Source organism: Pelodiscus sinensis, chromosome 2 (genome assembly GCF_052426305.1).
Source record: "Pelodiscus sinensis isolate ZL-2025 chromosome 2, ASM5242630v1, whole genome shotgun sequence".
NCBI lineage: Eukaryota > Metazoa > Chordata > Testudines > Trionychidae > Pelodiscus > Pelodiscus sinensis.
Window position 1 is genome coordinate 226,377,287 of NC_143053.1, and position 19,399 is coordinate 226,396,685.

The 19,399-nt window shown below is 41.2% G+C and overlaps 1 protein-coding gene across 1 annotated transcript in view; it reads right to left on the reverse strand.

Annotated features, from left to right (window-relative positions):
• The window catches only part of C2H10orf67 (chromosome 2 C10orf67 homolog), a 127,281-nt gene that overhangs the window by 85,246 nt on the left and 22,636 nt on the right, over window positions 1-19,399 (reverse strand). The window contains exons 6-8 of the mRNA XM_075922520.2: window positions 8,255-8,402; window positions 6,977-7,035; window positions 2,690-2,755 (exon numbers count right to left, since the gene is read on the reverse strand). Of these exons, the coding sequence (XP_075778635.2) occupies window positions 2,690-2,755; window positions 6,977-7,035; window positions 8,255-8,402 (273 nt within the window). The remainder of the gene's footprint in view (window positions 1-2,689; window positions 2,756-6,976; window positions 7,036-8,254; window positions 8,403-19,399) is intronic.

Below are 19,399 nucleotides of genomic sequence, written 5' to 3' on the forward strand. Positions count from 1 at the left end.
AAAAAATGGCTAAAAATCTAAGTAGGTTAAATAATGTTATGGGGATCCATGGGTACTCAAGATTTGCCAGAATGCCTTCATCACATCTCAGAGGAAACGAAATACCTATTCACTGTATCTTTAGGATGGTTACTAAAATTACTCAGTTCACAGCTGTGCACTTAGTTTGGTACTAGATGCTCTATAACTCAGTGGGGAATGGAAGGAGAGTGAGGCAGAGAAAGAGACAGAGATTAACTGAGAAGCCTTTTCACAGAGCTGATTTCTTTTGCACCCTGTATATAATAGTTTTGGGAGAATTCTCCAGTTGTTGCATTTGAAGCCATAGTAAAATTGCAGACTTCCCCCAAGACTGATACATCTGTGAAAAGGTAAGGTAAGGTTTTATTTTTGCAATTTCTCCGAGAAGACTCCCAAAGAAGAGTTTCTGGATAAGCAGAGAAGCTATATTTGGGGTAATACTATTCTAGAACTACTCTTGGTTAAGGACCAATATTATTGCTATTAAGAAGACAATTTACTTTAAAGCTTGTTTTCCTAACTATACATTATAGATTTTCCTCGTGTGTACTGTCTACATAGAGGAGGAGGCATGTTATGTCTAGTCTTTGCAGACAGTGTGAGGGAAGAGGCTCAAGAAGCTTTTCTCCTTACCCCTTTTGCCCCTCTTTTCAGAGGCCACCAGTAACTACAATCTTTATGTAGTCCTGAAGAATAAGGAAAAGGCAGAGAAGAGGTGGGGCTTTGCCTCCCCACCTCTGACATCAGTTAGCTGAGCTGGTCAGCTGGAGGGAGGCACATACTCCAGTCCAGCCTCTTAAAGGTAGGCTCACAGTAGATGCGAGCTAGCAAGCTCTATTAAGTAAACTATCTCTTGGCCTAGGGTCAGATGGTTCTACACTGCCCCTATGCCAGGGCTGGACTCTAAAGGCATAATACGATCCTAAATAAGTATGTGCAGTTGCTCTATTCATATTCAATAGTCTTCTGAATTTGTTTTAATTTAATTCTGAGGCAATAGTTTTTCATGTTAAAACTTTGAAGAAATGTGAATTTTTATTTAAACTCTTGCTGTGCCTTGTCTTAGGGAACAGTACATTGAAAAAAAGAGGTATAGTATAGCTTCTGAAACACATTCTACAAACAGAGAGATCATGGAGACAATCATTTAAGTGTGGTTCTGCTCTGAGGACTGTCTTAGTAAAAGAGACATCACATGATTCCAAATTTATTATCTCTCAATGATCTCTGTATCGAATAAGATTAGTTTACAAGTACAAATGTCTTTTCTAGCTGCCAGCTCAGCAATCTCAACCTGGGATTTGAAAGTCAATCTGGGTTCTTTCCATCTCATACATCTTCTTCTTCAGTGATAAAGGTTCAATGGGGACAAATCAGATCTTAGTTACACCTATTCAAATCCTGTGCGTTCAAATGATGTCCTTGGTGAAACCTGTGCAAACATGTTGATTGTGATATTCAAAGATAGCTAGGAATCAGAACTGGCAGATGCTTATGATAACATTGATCATTTTGAATGGTAAGCCTATACATAAATTTAAGATCAGAATGTTAGGCAACGAATCTTAAAAATGCTGAACTATGTGCACCCAGGATCCCTGACTCGAAGAGAAGTATACTTTTCAGGTTAAAAGAAAAAAAAGTAAAATGTGTTCTCAAAACGAATGTGTTTGTTAAAAAAAGAGATCTATAATCAACTTATTCTTAGTTTTCAGTGTTTACAAACTGGTTTAAAAGAAGGCTTCCTTTATAATCTTGAAATTCTGTTTTTCTTCTATTTCTAAAGACTCAATCCTGCCATACGTACTCAGGCAAAAGTCCTATTGAAGTCAAAGACTGAGTAAGGACTGCAGAATTTGGCCGTATGTCAAAATAGCCCAACACACACTGTGCTAAGATTAACGAAACAAAGTAAGTAAGGCAGCTATGACTTGGCACAACATTTGACAAGCTGCAAAAAAGCAAATGTTTAAGTAACTGAAGTGGTACTGATTTTCTATTCACAACCTTTTCTCTTCTAAACAGTATCATATTCTTTTCCCGCACATTTTGATTGCAAGTCAAGCTGTGTTTTATTTTTTATTATAATAAACCCAGTCAGTATACTGTAACAAAGACATGCTAGTGGTGACCAGTGTGAAAACCACTGTGAAGCCAAGTTAGTAAAAAGGTCAAATGATAAAATAAACAATCAGCCATCTGGAAAGTTCTTGAAACACATAAAAAGAAAATAAAAGACAGCATTCGTAAGAGACTAACAGAATTCAAAAAAATATTTCAGATAGGGCTCTCTCTCTGATATCTATGACATTTTCTAATCACTAGTAACAAATCTTTCCATCTAATGATAAATATTTTATATGTTCTGTCACAAACAATACTGGAGTTCTTTTTTAAAAAATAGTTAAAAAGTGCCTTATATGAATGTTTCTTCGATTAGATAAAATAGAATAACATTTAGATTTCTGCTGAACTAATTTTCCAGAAACATGTTTTAAAATATTTTTTTAAAATTTTCCTAAAAAATGTTCACTACATATAAACTACACATGATACTTAGAATAAACTGAATATTTGAATAAAAAGTTTTATATATGAAAACAACCGTTTTTGTGAAGTTTGAAACACATGGCCATTCACAAAAATAATTTAAGCTGAAGAATCTTACCATACTTTGAATTAATGATCTTTCCTTTTCAAGTTCCATCTTTGTTATTTCCTGAGCTTCGATTAACTAAAAATGAAAGCATAAGAAATAATACTGCAATTTAGATTACAGGCAGGTAGAATTCTTCCAACAGCCTTTCTAAATATAATTTACCAAAGAAAATATAGCATGTATATAACATAACAAATAACAGGGAGGCATCTTGGCAAAAACAAATATGACAGTGCATTAGGAATGCCCAGGCAGAATGTGCAATTCACACATCAAACATTCACACTTTAATTTTAGATTGAACACACACTCCATGTGCATACAACATGCCCAAGAGCAGATCTCTAGAGAACCACAGGTTAAAATGGAGGGCTCTCTAAAATCAGCTTTCTGAGATAAACCTTATGGCCTTGATAAAAAGTGAACGAAGTTATGAAGTTATGAACACAGTCAAAAGAATGATGCTTCATGGCTCTGGTGGAGGAGGGAGCCTGTCTAGGAAATCTACACCACTTGTGAAGCATAAAGAATGGGTATAGAGTAGCGGTTCCCAACCGCTGATCTACGGATCAGTGGCAGGTCATAAGAACATAAGAATGGCCATATTGGGTCAGAACAATGGTCCATCAAGCCCAGTATCCTGTCTGCCAACAGTAGCCAATACCAGATGCCCCAGAGGGAGGAAACGCAACAAGGTAATCCTCACATGATCCCTCCCCCGTCACTCACCTCCAAAGAAACAGAGGCTAGCGACACCATCTCTATCCATCCTGGCTAATAGCTATTGATGGACCTAATCTCCATGAATCTATGTAGCTCTTTTTTGAACCCTGTCACAAACCCCTGTCTGCTGGGCCATGGCATACTGCCAGGACACGCCCCCAGATGCTAATGAGCCCGCCCGCTGGGGTTCCCCATGATGCAACAGGGTGAGTGGACCAGCAGACAACTGGGTGTACTGCAGCTGAAGCCGCGGCCTCAGTGAGGTTGTCTCTACTGGTGCATTTTCAATGTAGCCCCAGTTCCACCTCCGGTGGTTGCATGATGGGCAGCTGCAGTGCTCAGCCAGGGCTGAGCGCCACGGTAGCCAGGACCCTGATGAGCGCCACAGAAGCTGGGCTCCATGCAGCGCTCAGCAAGGGCCCAATTGCCACGGCGCTTAGCAGGGGTCTGGCACACTGCAGGATATGTGTAGCCCTCCTGCCACATAGGAAAGTGCTCTGTGCTCAGCTGGTGGCCGGGATGCTGCGGCAGGGCTAGGTGAGGGGGGTGAGGCAGGCATGGGGGTTTTGGGGGCTCTGGGGTTGGGGGGCTCTAACAGGAAGGGGAGGCTAATATTTATGGGCACTGACATCCAGGATGGGGAGCTGGCACTGGCAGACTCTGGGGGTGGGGGCTAGTAGTGAGGGGGTTAGGGAGGCAGGGCTGGCACTGGGGACAGGGCTAATATTGGGGGCTGGCAAGAGGGGATCTGGGGGATTTGAGTGTAGTGGGGCTCTGGAAACAGGAGGCTGCAACTCAGGCATTTGGGGGCAGGAGGGCTGGCACTAGGGGACTCTGAGGGCAAGAGGCTGGCACTGGGGGTTTGGGTGCATGGGCCTCTGTAGTTTAGTGACTGGTGCTGGGGTATAGTGGAGGGGTGAGGGCTGGCACTGAGGGTTCTGGGGGCCAGGACTTTTTATACTGGGGACAGGCAATCTCATTCACAAACTTTTGGCAGACTGGTATCAGTTTATTTGCATATTTGAATATTCGTTATTTGCATAATGAATATGCAAACATGCACATAAAATGTTACCAGTCTGCCCAAAGTTTGCAAATGGGTTTGCAGGTCCCCGATATAAAAAAGCTTGGGAACCACTGGTATAGAGAGCCCCTAGCATGGATGGAATTATTCAGAATGAGGCAGGCCTGGCCTGGGCTCTGCACATTCAGGGCCCTGCGCTGCCCAGCTCCCACCCACCCAGCCACTCATTCGTTGCCCTGACTGGGAGCCGCCCAGCTGTGTGGCTCTGCCAACCACAGCATGCTGCCTTGGATTCCGCAAACTCTTTGGTTGGGCCTGGAATGAGGACTACACTGACCCAGGAGTCAAATTGCACACCAATAATGGGGGTGTTTGGAGAGCATCCACTAGAGCTGAAGAAGTCATGTTGCAGAAGCAGCTTTAGAGTAATTCCACTTCTGTTTGGTAGAATTCTGAGGAGGGTGAGGAGATACTTTTTTCCCCTCTGATCCTAGACGTCATCTTACGTGTAAAACCTATTTAAGTTTGGCTTTTTAATGGAGCATGTCAGATACCCATTGTTCTTGAGGATGAAGTCGATGCATGTATGAATATTCCCCAATTTCAAAGTTATCCAAGTGCAAGAAACTTGGTTAACTTGGGTGTCAAGTCAAAAAAATTTCAGTGCACTATCCAGTAGAAAAAATTCCTGACAGTGAGATGCATTAGGCAACTGAACAGTCTCCAATGAAGCATTAGAAATCCCATGGTTTAGGACTTTGGAAACTAGACAAACTGTAGGCTGTAAAATCATTGGGGCAGGGATTGTATCTATAATTTGTATAGAACCTTACACATTGGGACCCCAATCTTGTTTGGGCAATTCCACAGTATAATACACTAGAAAATGTACTGTAGAGAACAATTGTCCATTGGCAGGCTGGTGTACTGTTTGGACCAATCTTAGGAATCATCTGTAGCTGCCATTTCTTATTTTAGGTTAATCTATAGGATCTCACTAAAAATTTAGCTTTCAATATCCCTCTGAGGCAGGTTGGCATTATCTACATTTAACAACAGGGAAAAGTGGCATCTTTAAGTTTGCAAAAAAAGTCTACAGAAAAGGTGGGACTAGAAACCAGTCTCCTGACTTTCATTCCTGTGCCTTATCAAAACAGAATTCTTCCTTTCCCTGGGCAGTGAAAACAACTTGATAATATGAAGATTTTTAATCATAGAGAGGGTCTTTATATAGAGGACCCAGAAATTCTACACAAAGGTAAAACTACTTTTCTGAAAAGGGTAACCCCTTGCTAAACTGAAGTTCTTCAAAAAGGGATGTAGATCACACTGAAAAATGTTACATGGAAAAAGTCCCCTTTCTACAGTCAGAAGATCTTTGAATTCTCTTTCATTTTTAGAAAGGAACTAATGCACCAAAGAAAAGAAAACTATTTTAAGTCTATTATCTAGGGACAGCAAACCAGTCAGCATGATATCTAGGTATGTTATCTAGATAGACCTCAGTGTCTCCCCTTCTCTCAGTGAAGTAGTTTTGTTTTTTAAAAGAACTTCCCTATGCCAACAAGCATTAATTTTGTATTTACTATGTTTACTAAGTTGTTCAATAACTGCCTTATGCTGATAGCTCATAAATAATACTGAAGACAATGAAGCCTCTCCCTTGGTGAGGCACAGACAGCCACATGGAACAGCCAACCTCTTTGAGTGGTTTGGGGCTGCTGAGTCCTGCTGGGCTACTGGCTGGGAGCTGCTTAGGCAAGCACCTCCTAGCCAGAGTCTGCCTCTGGCATCCCATCCCCTCCTGCACCGCATCTCCCTGCCCCAAGTCATCACCTCCTCCTGCCCCAGGTCACTACCCAAATCCTCTGCACCCATGAGTCCAGCTCCCTCCCAGACTCTGCACTCCCTCCTACACTCCTCTCCCAGGCCAGAATCCTCTCTTGCACCCATAACACCTCCTGGACCCTGCACCCCAATCACCTGCCCCAGATCACAACTCCCTCCTTCAATCAAACTATCTCTCGGATCCCACATCCTCTCCTGCACCCCAGTCCCAGACCCCGAGTTCCCTTCTGCACCCATCCTCCGTCCCAAACCCACACTTTCTCCAAAGAAATGTGCAACTCTTGACTACTTATTAAAATCTTGGAGTGGCCCTCCCATCAAAAATTATTGCCCACCCCTGCTCTAAAAATATACCTGTGTCCTCCGTCTTAATGAAAGTTCTCCACCCACATCCAATATAGTTTACTGAGGTTCAGAAGCAAGGAAGTGTTTTACCTAATAGTGTTAAAATACAGCACAAATAATGCTGATATGACAGGAGAAAGATAATATGAATCATCATCTTCTGCCTACTCAGGAATATCAGCTCATTATTACTCATTATTGACTTACACAAATATAAAACAAAACTTGAAACAATTGAAATTATATAGACTATTTTTCATCTTTCTAATATTATTTGGAATACATTTTGCAAATAACCTAAGCCTGCTGTGTTTCTGCTTAGAGAGACATCCATCACTGTCGAAACATTACAGTACCTTTTGAATAGTTTTCTCATCTTTTTCCATTTTTAATTGCATACCTCGAACTTCCTTATCTGAAAACAAAAAAGAAGAAAGGTAGAGCATGAAATTACATGCCTAGATCATTGTATTCATATTATGTGTTTCAGGTCAGTCTAAGCCTAGTGGAATTCACCGTGGATCAAAGTCCTAGCAGAAATCTGACCTTCACAACTGCCCTTGACATTCACAGCCTTCTTCCTGCTGTTCAGCCGGCTGGTCAGATAGAGATTAAGAAGTAAGTTCAAGAGCCAAGTGTGGCTGAGTGCCCACAGCTTTTCATTAATACTAGTTCTGGACATCCTTGCTGTTAGTCACAGCCAATACAAAGTGCTTTAGCAGGTGGTTCTTTATTGCGCAAATAAAACTATGAAGAGATGAGAAGTGCCATTAAATCTGATGATAAACAGCAATAAAGAATACTGTTTATATCAAATTCATCTTTCTACTATAAAAGGTACTACTACGTCTAATCTATTTGGGTGTACCAAAGTCAGAAGCCAGATTTTCCACACAAATTTGGTTCTAATGCTATAGATTTCTAGCTTTCCATGAGAACTTTCTAACACTGACAATATACTAGTGGCAACTTGAAAATAATGAGAGGATTTGTTAATTGTTCTTATAATCTATACAGTGTGTATGAATATGTATAAATACACACAAACACACTCAATTTCAGAATGAAACAAAAAGAATCCCTTTTTAAAAGTGTTGTAAAGTAAATATACTGAAAACAGTGTTGATAACTTGAGGAAGAAATTGATTCTTACAGACTTCTATATAAACATATAATTAATATTTTCCCCAGAAAGTGTATTTTAATCATATGCATAAGCATAGAAAGCCATTCTATATACAGTGAACATTTGATCTTCTCATCTTAAGGCAATAAAACTATATACTACATCATTTACAAATATAAATATTTATATAACACCTTTCTCAGATTTTAATTTTGCAGACTACAAAATAATAGTGGTCTATTTTATGAACTCCAGCAATACTCTTAACCAACATAAGACATCTCAATATCCATTTGAACAACAAATATTCCTTTATCACGAGTTTAAAAAAAAAGGAAAAAGGAAATATATAAAATTTAGAATAATTAAAAAGTACAAAACAAGCCGACAGAAAGCCAAGAATAACTTACCACATTTTTGAACAATACAAGATTTACATTTTGATTTAACATTTAATTCATACTATATTTAAATGTCATCTTGACCTAACATCACATGAAAATTTTACCTAATTTATGATTTTCTTTTTCACCGTGTTTTAGAGTCTCTTCAAGATGCAAAATCCTATCAAGTAGTTTAGCAATCTCTTCTCTGAAATCCTTATTTTCTTTTTCAAGCACTTTTTTTTCATTTTCATCATCATTGTCAAAGGCAATCTGAAAGATTTAGAACTTACATTTCTAAGTTAAGAATCAAGGATTTAAATGTGCTGCACCAAATATAACAACTATACAACACAGCTATCACATAATTTTCTGAATTCTATTACACAGTTATAATATGAATAGAAAAGAGTCAGGAGACTAAATGGGATCTTGCTAGAAGAAAGACTGCAGTACATTATATACAAAGCCATAACACATGGGGACATTTTATTGACAGGAATAATGCATATCATACTGTTTGTATGCCCTCATCATTCAGGTCAATTTATTATGGAGGCTGTGTCCAGGAAGGCAGCTGGGGCCTGTCCACCCACACTTCCCTCTGTGTTTATGAAGTGCCGTCCGTAACTAGGCAGGCAGGAGAGACTGTGGACAGGCAACACCAGGGGGTTGCAAAGTGCATGGCTAAGGAGGGGGGCTTGTTGCCTTTGTGCCATTTCTCAGTGACAGTGCTGCCAGTGTCATGAGGAGCACATCACATGTCAAAGTGGTGAAGTTTTCAGGCTGGGAGCCGCATGGAGTCCATCAGGCCTTCTGATACCAACACAGTTGGTTTTCTACTTGGTGTCGGAGCCACCCAGAGGCAATTCATATTCTGAACATTAACATGGCTTTGCATGCCTGTCACACATAGACCGTGCAGGGGTTTAATGCTATTGAAGACTATGGTTTAAATCTCTATGCAAACAGTGATTACCTTGTAAGAAGGTTCCAGGATAACATTCAACAAAAGACTTTAAAGTTATAGTTTTAGTAAAGCAAACTCATTTACATTTTTATTATGCGTGTCCTTTGTTTAAATCTTGCCACATCCATTATGGAAAAGACTTCTTATGCAACTGAAGCTTATTGGGACAGCTACTCTTTTTTTCTTGTCTGTTTCAAAGCTATTGAAAACATTTGAATATACTGTCTTATGGCTGTCCCGATTTTACTGCCACATATTTCTTTTAAAATTACAGAAAAGCTTTCGGAAGCTAGACAAAACTTTAGAGTAATACCAAACTATCAAACTGAATTCCAAAGGCCTTAAAATATTAAAAACAAAGCACAGGTTATGAATTTATTTGTTTACTAAAGGAAAGTTAAGGTATTTGTTCTACTTGGCAAAAATAAGCATGTGAAAGTATGAAAACTCTGGTACCTAGAATTACAGAAGTAAAATTCTGAGTTTAAGAAAACATGTAAACATGAACTCAAAATTAAAATATATTTATGCCTAAAATTTAGTCCTGCACAACTATTTCAAGTATTATTCTCGAAAAACAAAACAAAAGAACCAACTCAGTGCCTTCTGCTCACTAAAACATTTAGGAATAAACCATCTAAGTGTTTCATACAGTTCTTCTGGCTGCAATACTCCAAATGATTTTACTGGGAATCAGGTGGATAAAATCCCATAGCATGCCTTAAAAATCAACCCTATTAGTTTGTGGCTTTTTTTTTTTTTTTTTGCTAAGAAGTAGCAATTTCTAGAAAGGTCAATTGTCGATTAATGAAAGTATGTAAAGTTAGCAGTACATATTTTTCAAACTATATATCCTCAATAACTATTATCTCACTGCAATTTTTAAAGAGTTTTATTCTAACAAAAGAGCTTTTTAGTTATTCCTGCTAGTTAATTACTTTACTAGGATTATTTTTTTTATAAAAACTCTTTCCAGAACCTTGGAAATCCTATAGAAAGTCTCTAACAAGCTGAAGATTGGTTGTTAATAAAACAGCCAATAAAATATTTGAGTGATTATTTATCATTCTCCTCAAACATTGTTCAGTTCTAATCCATTTCAGAACAAATCTGCAATTGCAAAGAACCTTTTAAATAACTGTTTCAGACCTAAACAGGCTTAGGCATGAGTTCCTTTGCTTTGGCTGAATTTTGGCATCAACAGCGGATAGCAGAAGAATCAGCATCATTTTAAATGAAACTAGGAGCTGTTTGACTTAGTCATATTAACCAAAGAATAAATTTTAAGCAATGTTTTTAATATCTAAGTGTATATTTTTTGTCTGTTATTGTTTTACTGCAACAATTCAGGAAAATATAGTAGGCTTATTTTACTCACAGATCAATTTATAGTTTGTGCTTTGCATGTATAACCTTTAGCTCTAGCTCCACCATCTGTTATAAAAAAGAACTGCAAATAATTAGCTATTCAGTCTCCTGCTGCAATGAGGACACTCATTAGCAAAGTGAACAAAGGGACAGTTTTCTGTAGCTACAGTCATCTGTTACAGTTTGAGTGGCAGGTTTTGTGGTAGTGTTCTCTCTACCATCTGCCCACAGCAGTAGTTTTGGCTTGCTGAAACCAAAGGGAATCATGTAAGCAAAAAAGGGCTAGAAAGTGGGAAGCAAAAAAGTACTAGAAAGAGATTGGCAATCATAAGATTTTAAACTAACTTTATATATAAAATTGCTGATTTGTTACTTTCAGTTTACAATTTACCCAATATTTTTTTTAAATGAAAATAGTTTTATTTAGTTTTAATTAATGCCAAAGTATACAGTTGCTAATGGTTTAGATTTTGATTAATTTTCTAGAACAGCAGGAAAATTTGAATACATTGTTTAGAAATATGACAATTTTAGGGCCAGATTCTACCATCCTTACTTCATGCTGAATAGTACGTTAGACATAAGAACAGCCATACTAGGTCATACTTATGGTCACTCATTGTAATCCAGTATCCCATCTTCCAGCAATGGCCAATGCCAGAATAATCAGAGGATATGAACAGAACTGGGTAATTATTAAGTGATCCATCCCATCATATTTTCCCAGATTCTCCCAGATGCAGACTCAGGACATGAAGACCTGGTCTATATGAAAGGGGAAAGTCGAGTTAAGATACACAACTCTAGCTACTTTAATTACATAGCTGGAGTTGACGTATCTTAAACACTGGCATGTGTACGGGGTGTGCTGGGTGTGCCCAGGCACACCCTAATGTCTTAGTGTTGCCAGGTGTCCGGTTTTCTACTGGACAGTCTGGGTTTTTGGGGGCTCTGTCCGGTAGAAATATCCAGAAAATACTGGACATGTGCAATATCTGGTATTTTCTGGTTTTCCAACTGGTCGCCCAGAAACCTGGCAGGGGGAGTGGCTGGGAGGCGGGGCATGATCAGTGCTGGGAGTCCTGGCTGCATGTGAGGAGGAGGGAAAGCCCAGTCCGTGCTCCAGCGCACTGGTCAAGCGCATGGTGGAGCCGCAGCCGGACTGACTTGCCCTTCGCCTGGACCGTGCGGGGGGTGGGAGCACCCTGGGATCTGCACTGCCCCGGTCAGTCCCGCTTCCCACCGGCTGATATGCTCCCTCCCCCACCCCCTCCTGGCCAGCCGGTTGGTTCTCTCTCACTTCTTCTCCTGATCTTCCCCAGCCAGCCCCGCTGCACCAGCCGCCAGCCCTGCTTCCGGCGGCCAGTTCTCCCCTCCTCTCCCGATCTCCCCCAGCCAGCTCCGCTCCCGCTGGTCGCTCCGCCCTTCCCCCGATCTCCCCTGCCAGCCCTGCTCTGCCCAACCCCTTCCCCACACCGAACAGCTCTGCTTCCCGTCAGCCACCCCCCCGATCTTCCCCGGTCCCTCCCCCTCATGAAGTGTGTCCGGCATTTGTTTTAAGACTACCTGGTAACCCTATAATGTCTCCAAAAAAAGTGGCTTTGCATTTTAATTTAATCGCATGATACGCTCTTTTAGTTTTAAAGTATGGATTGCTGTATTATGCAATAACCACTCAATTGCCCACATAAAAAGCAAACTAAGTTGTACAATGTCCCATACTTAAGTTTGTATTTTTTACGTAAAGTTTAGTTAATTTAAAAAAATTAAGTTTAGTTATGTTTTAGTTTCTTTAGTTTGTTGGATGAATAAAAATAATGTCCTTTATGATTGAGTATTCAATAAATGTTTGCCTTTTAAAAAAAAATTTCCTGGGTGCACACCCTAATGAAATGTGCTGCGCACAGCTATGATCTTAAATAGTGTTTTTGGGCTGTCCACACAGTAGGAAGACGATGGGAGCACACACTCCCATCAACTTCCCTTACTCCTCACGAGGAGCAGGACTACCTGTGCTAAGGGTGGTGCCCTCTCAGTTCGAATTAGCAGGTCTTCACTACTCCTGCTAATTTGAACGTCAGAAGATCGACTGCAGCAGCATTGATCTTCTGCATAGTGTAGAGAATGGGGTTGCCTCCCTGACCATCCTGGCTAATAGCCATTGATGGACCTATCTTCCATGAACTTACTTAATTGTTTTTTGCACCCAGTTATGCTTTTGGCCTTTACAACATGCGCAGGCAACAAGATCCACATATTGACTATGAATTTGTGAAATAATACTTCCTTTAATTTCTTCTAAACCTCATGGGTGCAGTTTCAGGAGGGCAGGGGATGCAGCAGCCGTGTACACTGCAACACAGCTTACTTTTCATCCCGTTCCCCAGACTATTAGGGAGTGATGAAAAAGTACTTGGATTCTGTGATTTACTTCTCTGCCCCCTCCCTTCACCAGCTAGGAGTGAGAGACATGCACAGAATGCAAGTACTTTCCCCTCACTCCCTGATTGTCTGGGGAATGGGATGAAATGCAAGCCGCATCCCGGTGCACACAGCTGTTCCCCCCCACACACTGTCCCAAAACTCTACCCTTGCTAAACCTATTAATTTGATTGGTGATGTCTGTTTCTTGTGTTATGTGATGGGTAAAAAACACTTCCTTATTCACTCTCTCTACATCATTCAATATTTTGTAGCCCTCTCTTGTAGCCCATTTAGTCATCTTTTTCCTAGCCAAAAAGTCCCAGTCCTTTTGATCACCCCTCATACAGTTGCTGTTCCATACCTTTAATCATTTTTGTTATCTATCTCTGTATTTTCTCCTTTATTAATATTTTTAATGGAGTGACAAGAACTACACACTGCATTCAAGTGTGGGTGTACAATGGAATTATACAGTGAAATTACGATACTTACTGTCTTATTATTAGGGCTGTCAATTGACCTACATTAACACTTGCGATTAATGCAGGACAGAATTAACACGCTAATCCTTCTAATGCATTAATCGCAGGCATTAATGCTGCCCTGCCCCTTTGAAGTGCCGCTCCGGGGACTCCAACTAATCCTGGGCTCCTGCGGTACTGCCCCTTTGAAGTCCCGCTGCAGCATTTCAAAGGGGCAGTTGTATTGAGCCTGGGGTCAGCTGAGGACTCCAGCTGATCCCAGGCTTCTGTAGCGCTGCCCCTTTGAAATGCTGCTGCAGAGTTTCAAAGGGGCAGTGCATGTGATTAATTGCACAATTAATCAACATTAATTTTTTTAATCGCTTGACAGCTCTACTTATTATCTATCCTTTTCCCACTGGTCCCTAATATTCTCTTAGCTTTTCTGATTGCTGCTGAATACTGAGCATGTTTTAAGATAACATAATGGTTCCAAGATGTGTTTCTTGAGTGCAACAGCCAGTTTCGACCCTCCTCATTTTGTAGGTATAGTTGATTTATGTTTTCCAGTGTATATTACTTTGCATTTATCAACATTGAATTTAATTTGCCATTATGTTGCCTAGTCACCCAATTTTGTGAGATCTCTTGGTAATTCTTCACAGTCTGTTTTAGAATTAAGTATCTTGAGTAATTTGTGACATCTGCAAATTTTGCCACCTCACTGGTCCTATTACATATCTCTGAGGTGCACCATTTTTAACTTTTTCCTATTCTGAAAACAGATTGGCTGTGTCTACACTGGGCCACTTATTCCGGAAAATCAGCCGCTTTTCTGGAATAAACTGCGAGCTGTCTACACTGGCCCTTAAATTTCTGGAAAAGCAATGATGTTGAACTGTACAAAATCAGCCGCTATTCCGGAAAAACTATTCTGCTCCCGCTCGGGCATAAGTCCTTATTCTGGAACACTGTTCCGGAAAAGGGCCAGTGTAGACAGCCCAGTAGTCTTTTCCGGAAAAGCGCGTCTACATTGGCCACGGATGCTTTTCCAGAAAAAGGGCTTTTCCGGAAAAGCAGCCTGCCAGTGTGACGCTCTTTTTCCAGAAATACTTATAACGAAAGCTATTCTGTTTTAAGCATTTCCAGAAATTCATGCCAGTGTAGACACAGCCATCATGTATTCCTACCCTTTGTTATCCAGCTATTCAGCAGTTATTACTCCATAGAATCATAGAATCATAGACTACTAGAACTGGAAGGGACCTCGAGAAATCCTCAAGTCCAGTCCCCTGCCCTCACAGCAGGACCAAGCACTGTCTAGATCAGGGCTACTTAACTTTGGAAGCCCCAGGGGCTTAGCACGTGCTAAGAGCCGCAACTGAAGTATGGTTGCATATAAATGCAAATATATATGCAAATAGTTTCCTTCACACTGAGGGGCATGAATATAAAAATTAAAGCAAGACTATAGAACACACAGGCCCCATTTAAGTCAGTTCTACTGATATTAATAAAATGCAGTATTTACCTGATTTCCACCCGTATGTCAGCACTTTTAATGAGCAATGACAGTCTAGGAATTTAACTACTAAAATGCATATCAACAGAAGACTTTTAATTCAACTACTTTTTTGTTTTAGCTCTCACCCACAGGCCGCAAACAAACAGGCACGTGGGTCGCGTGTTGAGTAGCCCTGGTCTAGAGCATCCCTGAGAGAAGTCTGTCTAACCTGCCCTTAAATATTTCCAGTGATGGAGATTCCACAACCTCCCTAAGCAATTTATTCCAGTGTTTAACCACCCTGACAGTTAGGAAGTATTTCTTAGTGTCCAACTTAAACCTCCCTTGCTGCAGGTTAAGCCCATTGCTTCTTGTCCTATAATCAGAAGCCAATTTTCCCTGTCCTGCCTATGACACCCTTTTAGATACCTGAAAACTCCTATCATGTCCCCTCTTAATCTTCTCTTTTCCAAACTAAACAAGCCCAATTCCTTCAGCCTTCCCTCATAGCTCATGTTTTCTAGACCTTTAATCAGTTTTGTTGCTCTTCTTGGACCTTCTCTAATTTCTCCACATCTTTCTTGAAATGTGCCCAGAAGTGAACACAATACTCCAGCTGAGGCCTAATCAGTGCCGAGTAGAGCGGAAGAATGACTTCTCGTGTCTTGCTCACAACACTCTTGTTTATGTATCCCTGAATCATGTTTGCATTTTGCAACAGTGTCACACTGTTGACTCATATTTAGCTTGCCGTCCACTATGGCCATGGCCCCTAGATCCCTTTCTGCAGTGCTCCTCCCTAGACAGTCACTTCCCATTCTGTCTGTATGAAATGTACTGTTCCTTCTTAAGTGGAGTACTTTGCAGCTGTCCTTATTAAACTTCATCCTATTTACTTCAGACCATTTCTCCAGTTTGCCCATGTGAGGATCTTTCCTCTTATTCCATGACTTCTTACTTTAAGCATCTTTAAGGAGGAACTTTGTCAAAGGCTTTCTCAAGTCCAACTACATTATATCTAGTGGATCACTCTTGTCTATATTTGTTTACCTCCACTGAGAATTCTAATCAATTGGTAAGACATGATTTCCTTTTACAAAAGCCATGTTGAATTTCTGTCCCCGCCCTCCCTCAATCATGTTAGTCTCTGTGGGTATGTCTACACTACAAAGTTAGTTCGAATTAACGGACGTTAGTTCGAACTAACTTTAATAGGCGCTACACTAGCGCTCCGCTAGTTCGAATTTAATTCGAACTAGCGGAGCGCTTAGTTCGAACTAGGAAAACCTCATTTTACGAGGATTAAGCCTAGTTCGAACTAGCTAGTTCGAATTAAGGGGTGTGTAGCCCCTTAATTCGAACTAGTGGGAGGCTAGCCCTCCCCAGCTTTCCCTGGTGGCCACTCTGGCCAACACCACGGAAACTCTATTGCCCCCCTCCCGGCCCCGGATCCCTTAAAGGGACACGGGCTGGCTATGGTGCCCGTGCCAGGTGCAAGCCTGCCAGCACCCAGCCAGCAGACCCTGCACCTGGCATGGATCGAGCCACCCACCCGATGCCCCCCAGCCCTCCCCCTCTTCCTGGGACCAGGCTGGCGGCTCCCGGGAGCTTGCCCGGGACCGCAAGAGGCGGGCACCCACCTGGGTTAGTGCGGACATCGTGGACCTCGTCCACGACCTCCGCACTAGGCACAGGAAAGTGGCCGTCTAGGGCAGGAGAGCTGCCAGCCTGGCCACCCAGGAGCAGGTGTGCATGAAAATCAAGGTGGTCCACTGAGACCCCCGACCCTGAGCCCTGAGCTTACAATGGCCGTACCGGGTCAGACCAAAGGTCCATCTAGACCAGTAGCCTGTCTGCCGACAGTGGCCAACCCTAGGGACCCTGGAGGGAATGGACCGAAGACAAGTGACCAAGCCATTTGTCTCATGCCATCCCTCTCCAGCCTTCCACAAACTTTGGGCAGGGACACCACTCCTACCCCCTGGCTAATAGCACTCCATGGACCCAACCTCCATGACTTGATCTCACTTCCCTTTAAACTCTGTTCTAGTTCTAGCCTTCACAGCCTCCTGCAGCAAGGAGTTCCACACATTGACTCTTTGCTTTGTGAAGAACAACTTTCTGTTATTAGTTTGAAGCCTGCTACCCATTCCTTTCCTTTGGTGTCCTCTAGTCCTTCTTTATGGGAACTAATGAAGAACTTTTCTGTATGCACCCTCTCCACCCAACTCCTGCTTTTATAGACCTCTATCCTGTCCCCCCTCCGTCTCCTCTTCTCTAAGCTGAAAAGTCCCAGTCTCTTTAGCCTCTCTTCATATGGGACCTGTTCCCAACCCCCGATTATTTTAGTTGCCCTCCCCTCTCCCACCCTCTCTCTTCCCCTCTCCCACCTCCTTTTCCCAGTCTCCCCCAGTTTTGTTCAATAAAGACAGATTCCATTTTTGAACACAATTGTCCTTTATTTTGTACATCAAGAAGAGGGGCTAGGGAAGGGTAAGTGGAAGGAGGTGAGGGAGGAATGGGGTACGAGCCCCCGATGGGGAGGACTGGGCTGGCTCTGCGGGCTTCTGGGGGTGGAAGCTCTCCTGCAGCCCCCCAATTGCCTCCTCTCCCCAGATGGCAGCCTGCAGCAAGTGCAGCCGGGCTGATGGACGAGTGCTGTGATGTGCCCAGTGTAGGCACTCAGGGCAATCCAAGCCAGGACTGCTTTGCAAGCAGGGCACCCTTGAGAACTGTCTGTCCGGGGTGGGGTTCGGGACCCTTTAAGCACAGCCCTCGGCTAGCCTGAGACAGCATCTCCACGCTCTAAGTCCTCCTCTGTTCCCGCGCCGGCACTGCTTCCAGCCATCCTTAAGCCTGGTTCAGAGTCCACTTAATGTGGACATGCTAGTTCGAATTAGCAAAACGCTAATTCGAACTAGTTTTTTAGTCTGGATCCGTTAGTTCGAATTAGCTTAGTTCGAATTAACTAATTCGAACTAAGTTAGTTCGAATTAACGTTGTAGTGTAGACGTACCCTGTGTCTGATACTTTTGTTCTTTATTATAGTTTCAACCAATTTGCCTGGTACTGAAATTGGCTTACTGACCTTTAATTTCCTGGATCAACTCCGGAATTTATTTTTAAAAAATTGGTGTCATTAGCTATCAAAGCTGTTGCTACCATAGTTAGTACTTACTCAATTTCATATTTGAGTTCCTTCAGAATACTTAGGTGAATACCATCCAGTTCTAGTGACTTATTATAGTTTAATTTATTAATTTGTTTCCAAATGTCTAGTCTGATTTCAGTAAGTATAAGAGTGGAAGAATACACTCTTTTGTATATCCAGATGCAGGAATTTGAATTTCACAAACATATGTATCAGTATGTTTACTAATATACATTTGAAAAATAAACAAACAGCACTTTTAGGATTAGTTACAATGGTTTTGTAAACATTTCAGAATTGAATGTTACATAAAATATCAGTAAACCAATTACAGTACAAAATACCAAAGTATTTGTTAATAATTAGTTTTAAAAAAGTAAAACAGAAGATTTCTCATTTCTTTTGTTGATATTGCGTGTTTGTCCTGAAAAAAAATCACTTTTAGAAAGATGGCATCCAGATTATCATGCACCTTTTCCTCTTTAAGATATATTTTAAATGCTGCTTACTTTTCAGTGAGTAATGGTGTGCATTACTTGTACCACAAGAGGGAGCAATTGCACAAAAAGTATCTATTGTCCAGCATCTGTCTAGGGACCCCTTCCAGTTTTACATTTTTATAAAAAGCAAATTGTAATTTACTATACTTTAGTAAATACCATTTTCATTTATTTGTAAAATATTTATTATTTATTACATTTGAATGGTTCATTTACAATTTTTTACAGTCAATAAATTTAAATATTTCATAGATTCATAGAGTTCAAAGCCAGAAAGGCTAATCAGATCATCTAGTTTAACCACCTGTATATTGCAGGCCACTAAATTTCACATAGTTGCTTCTGTACTGAACTCAATAACTTCTGTTTGGCTAAAGTGTATCTTCCAGAAAGGAATCCAGACTTGATCTGGAGACATCAGGCTAAGAGAATGCATCACTTTCCTTGGTGGTTACTTTCACTGTTAAAAATGTGCACCTTATTTCCAATTGCAATTTGTCTGGTTTCAGCTTCCAACCATGATTCGTTTTAGGGATGTTAAAAAGCAGGGAGGTTTTGTGAACGTGTAACTGCTGAAATTTTCAGCAGTGACACATTTATACACGGGGCGGGGGAGATGGCTCCATGGGAGCCGATGCTCAAGGGGAGCCACCTCCCCTCCTCCTCTGTGCTGCTGCTTCTGATACAGAGGCAGTGGAGGGAGGAAGGGGAGGTTTGTGAGTTACCATTTAAACAAATACACTGTTGCCTCCCTAATTTGTATATCTTTCTCTACTAAATTAAAGACCTCTTTACTAATTAGCTCTCTGATAAGCTAAACAGACTGAGCTCCTTAAAGACATGTTTGCACTACAACTTAAAACCTGCAGCTGACCAGTGCTAGCAGACCCAG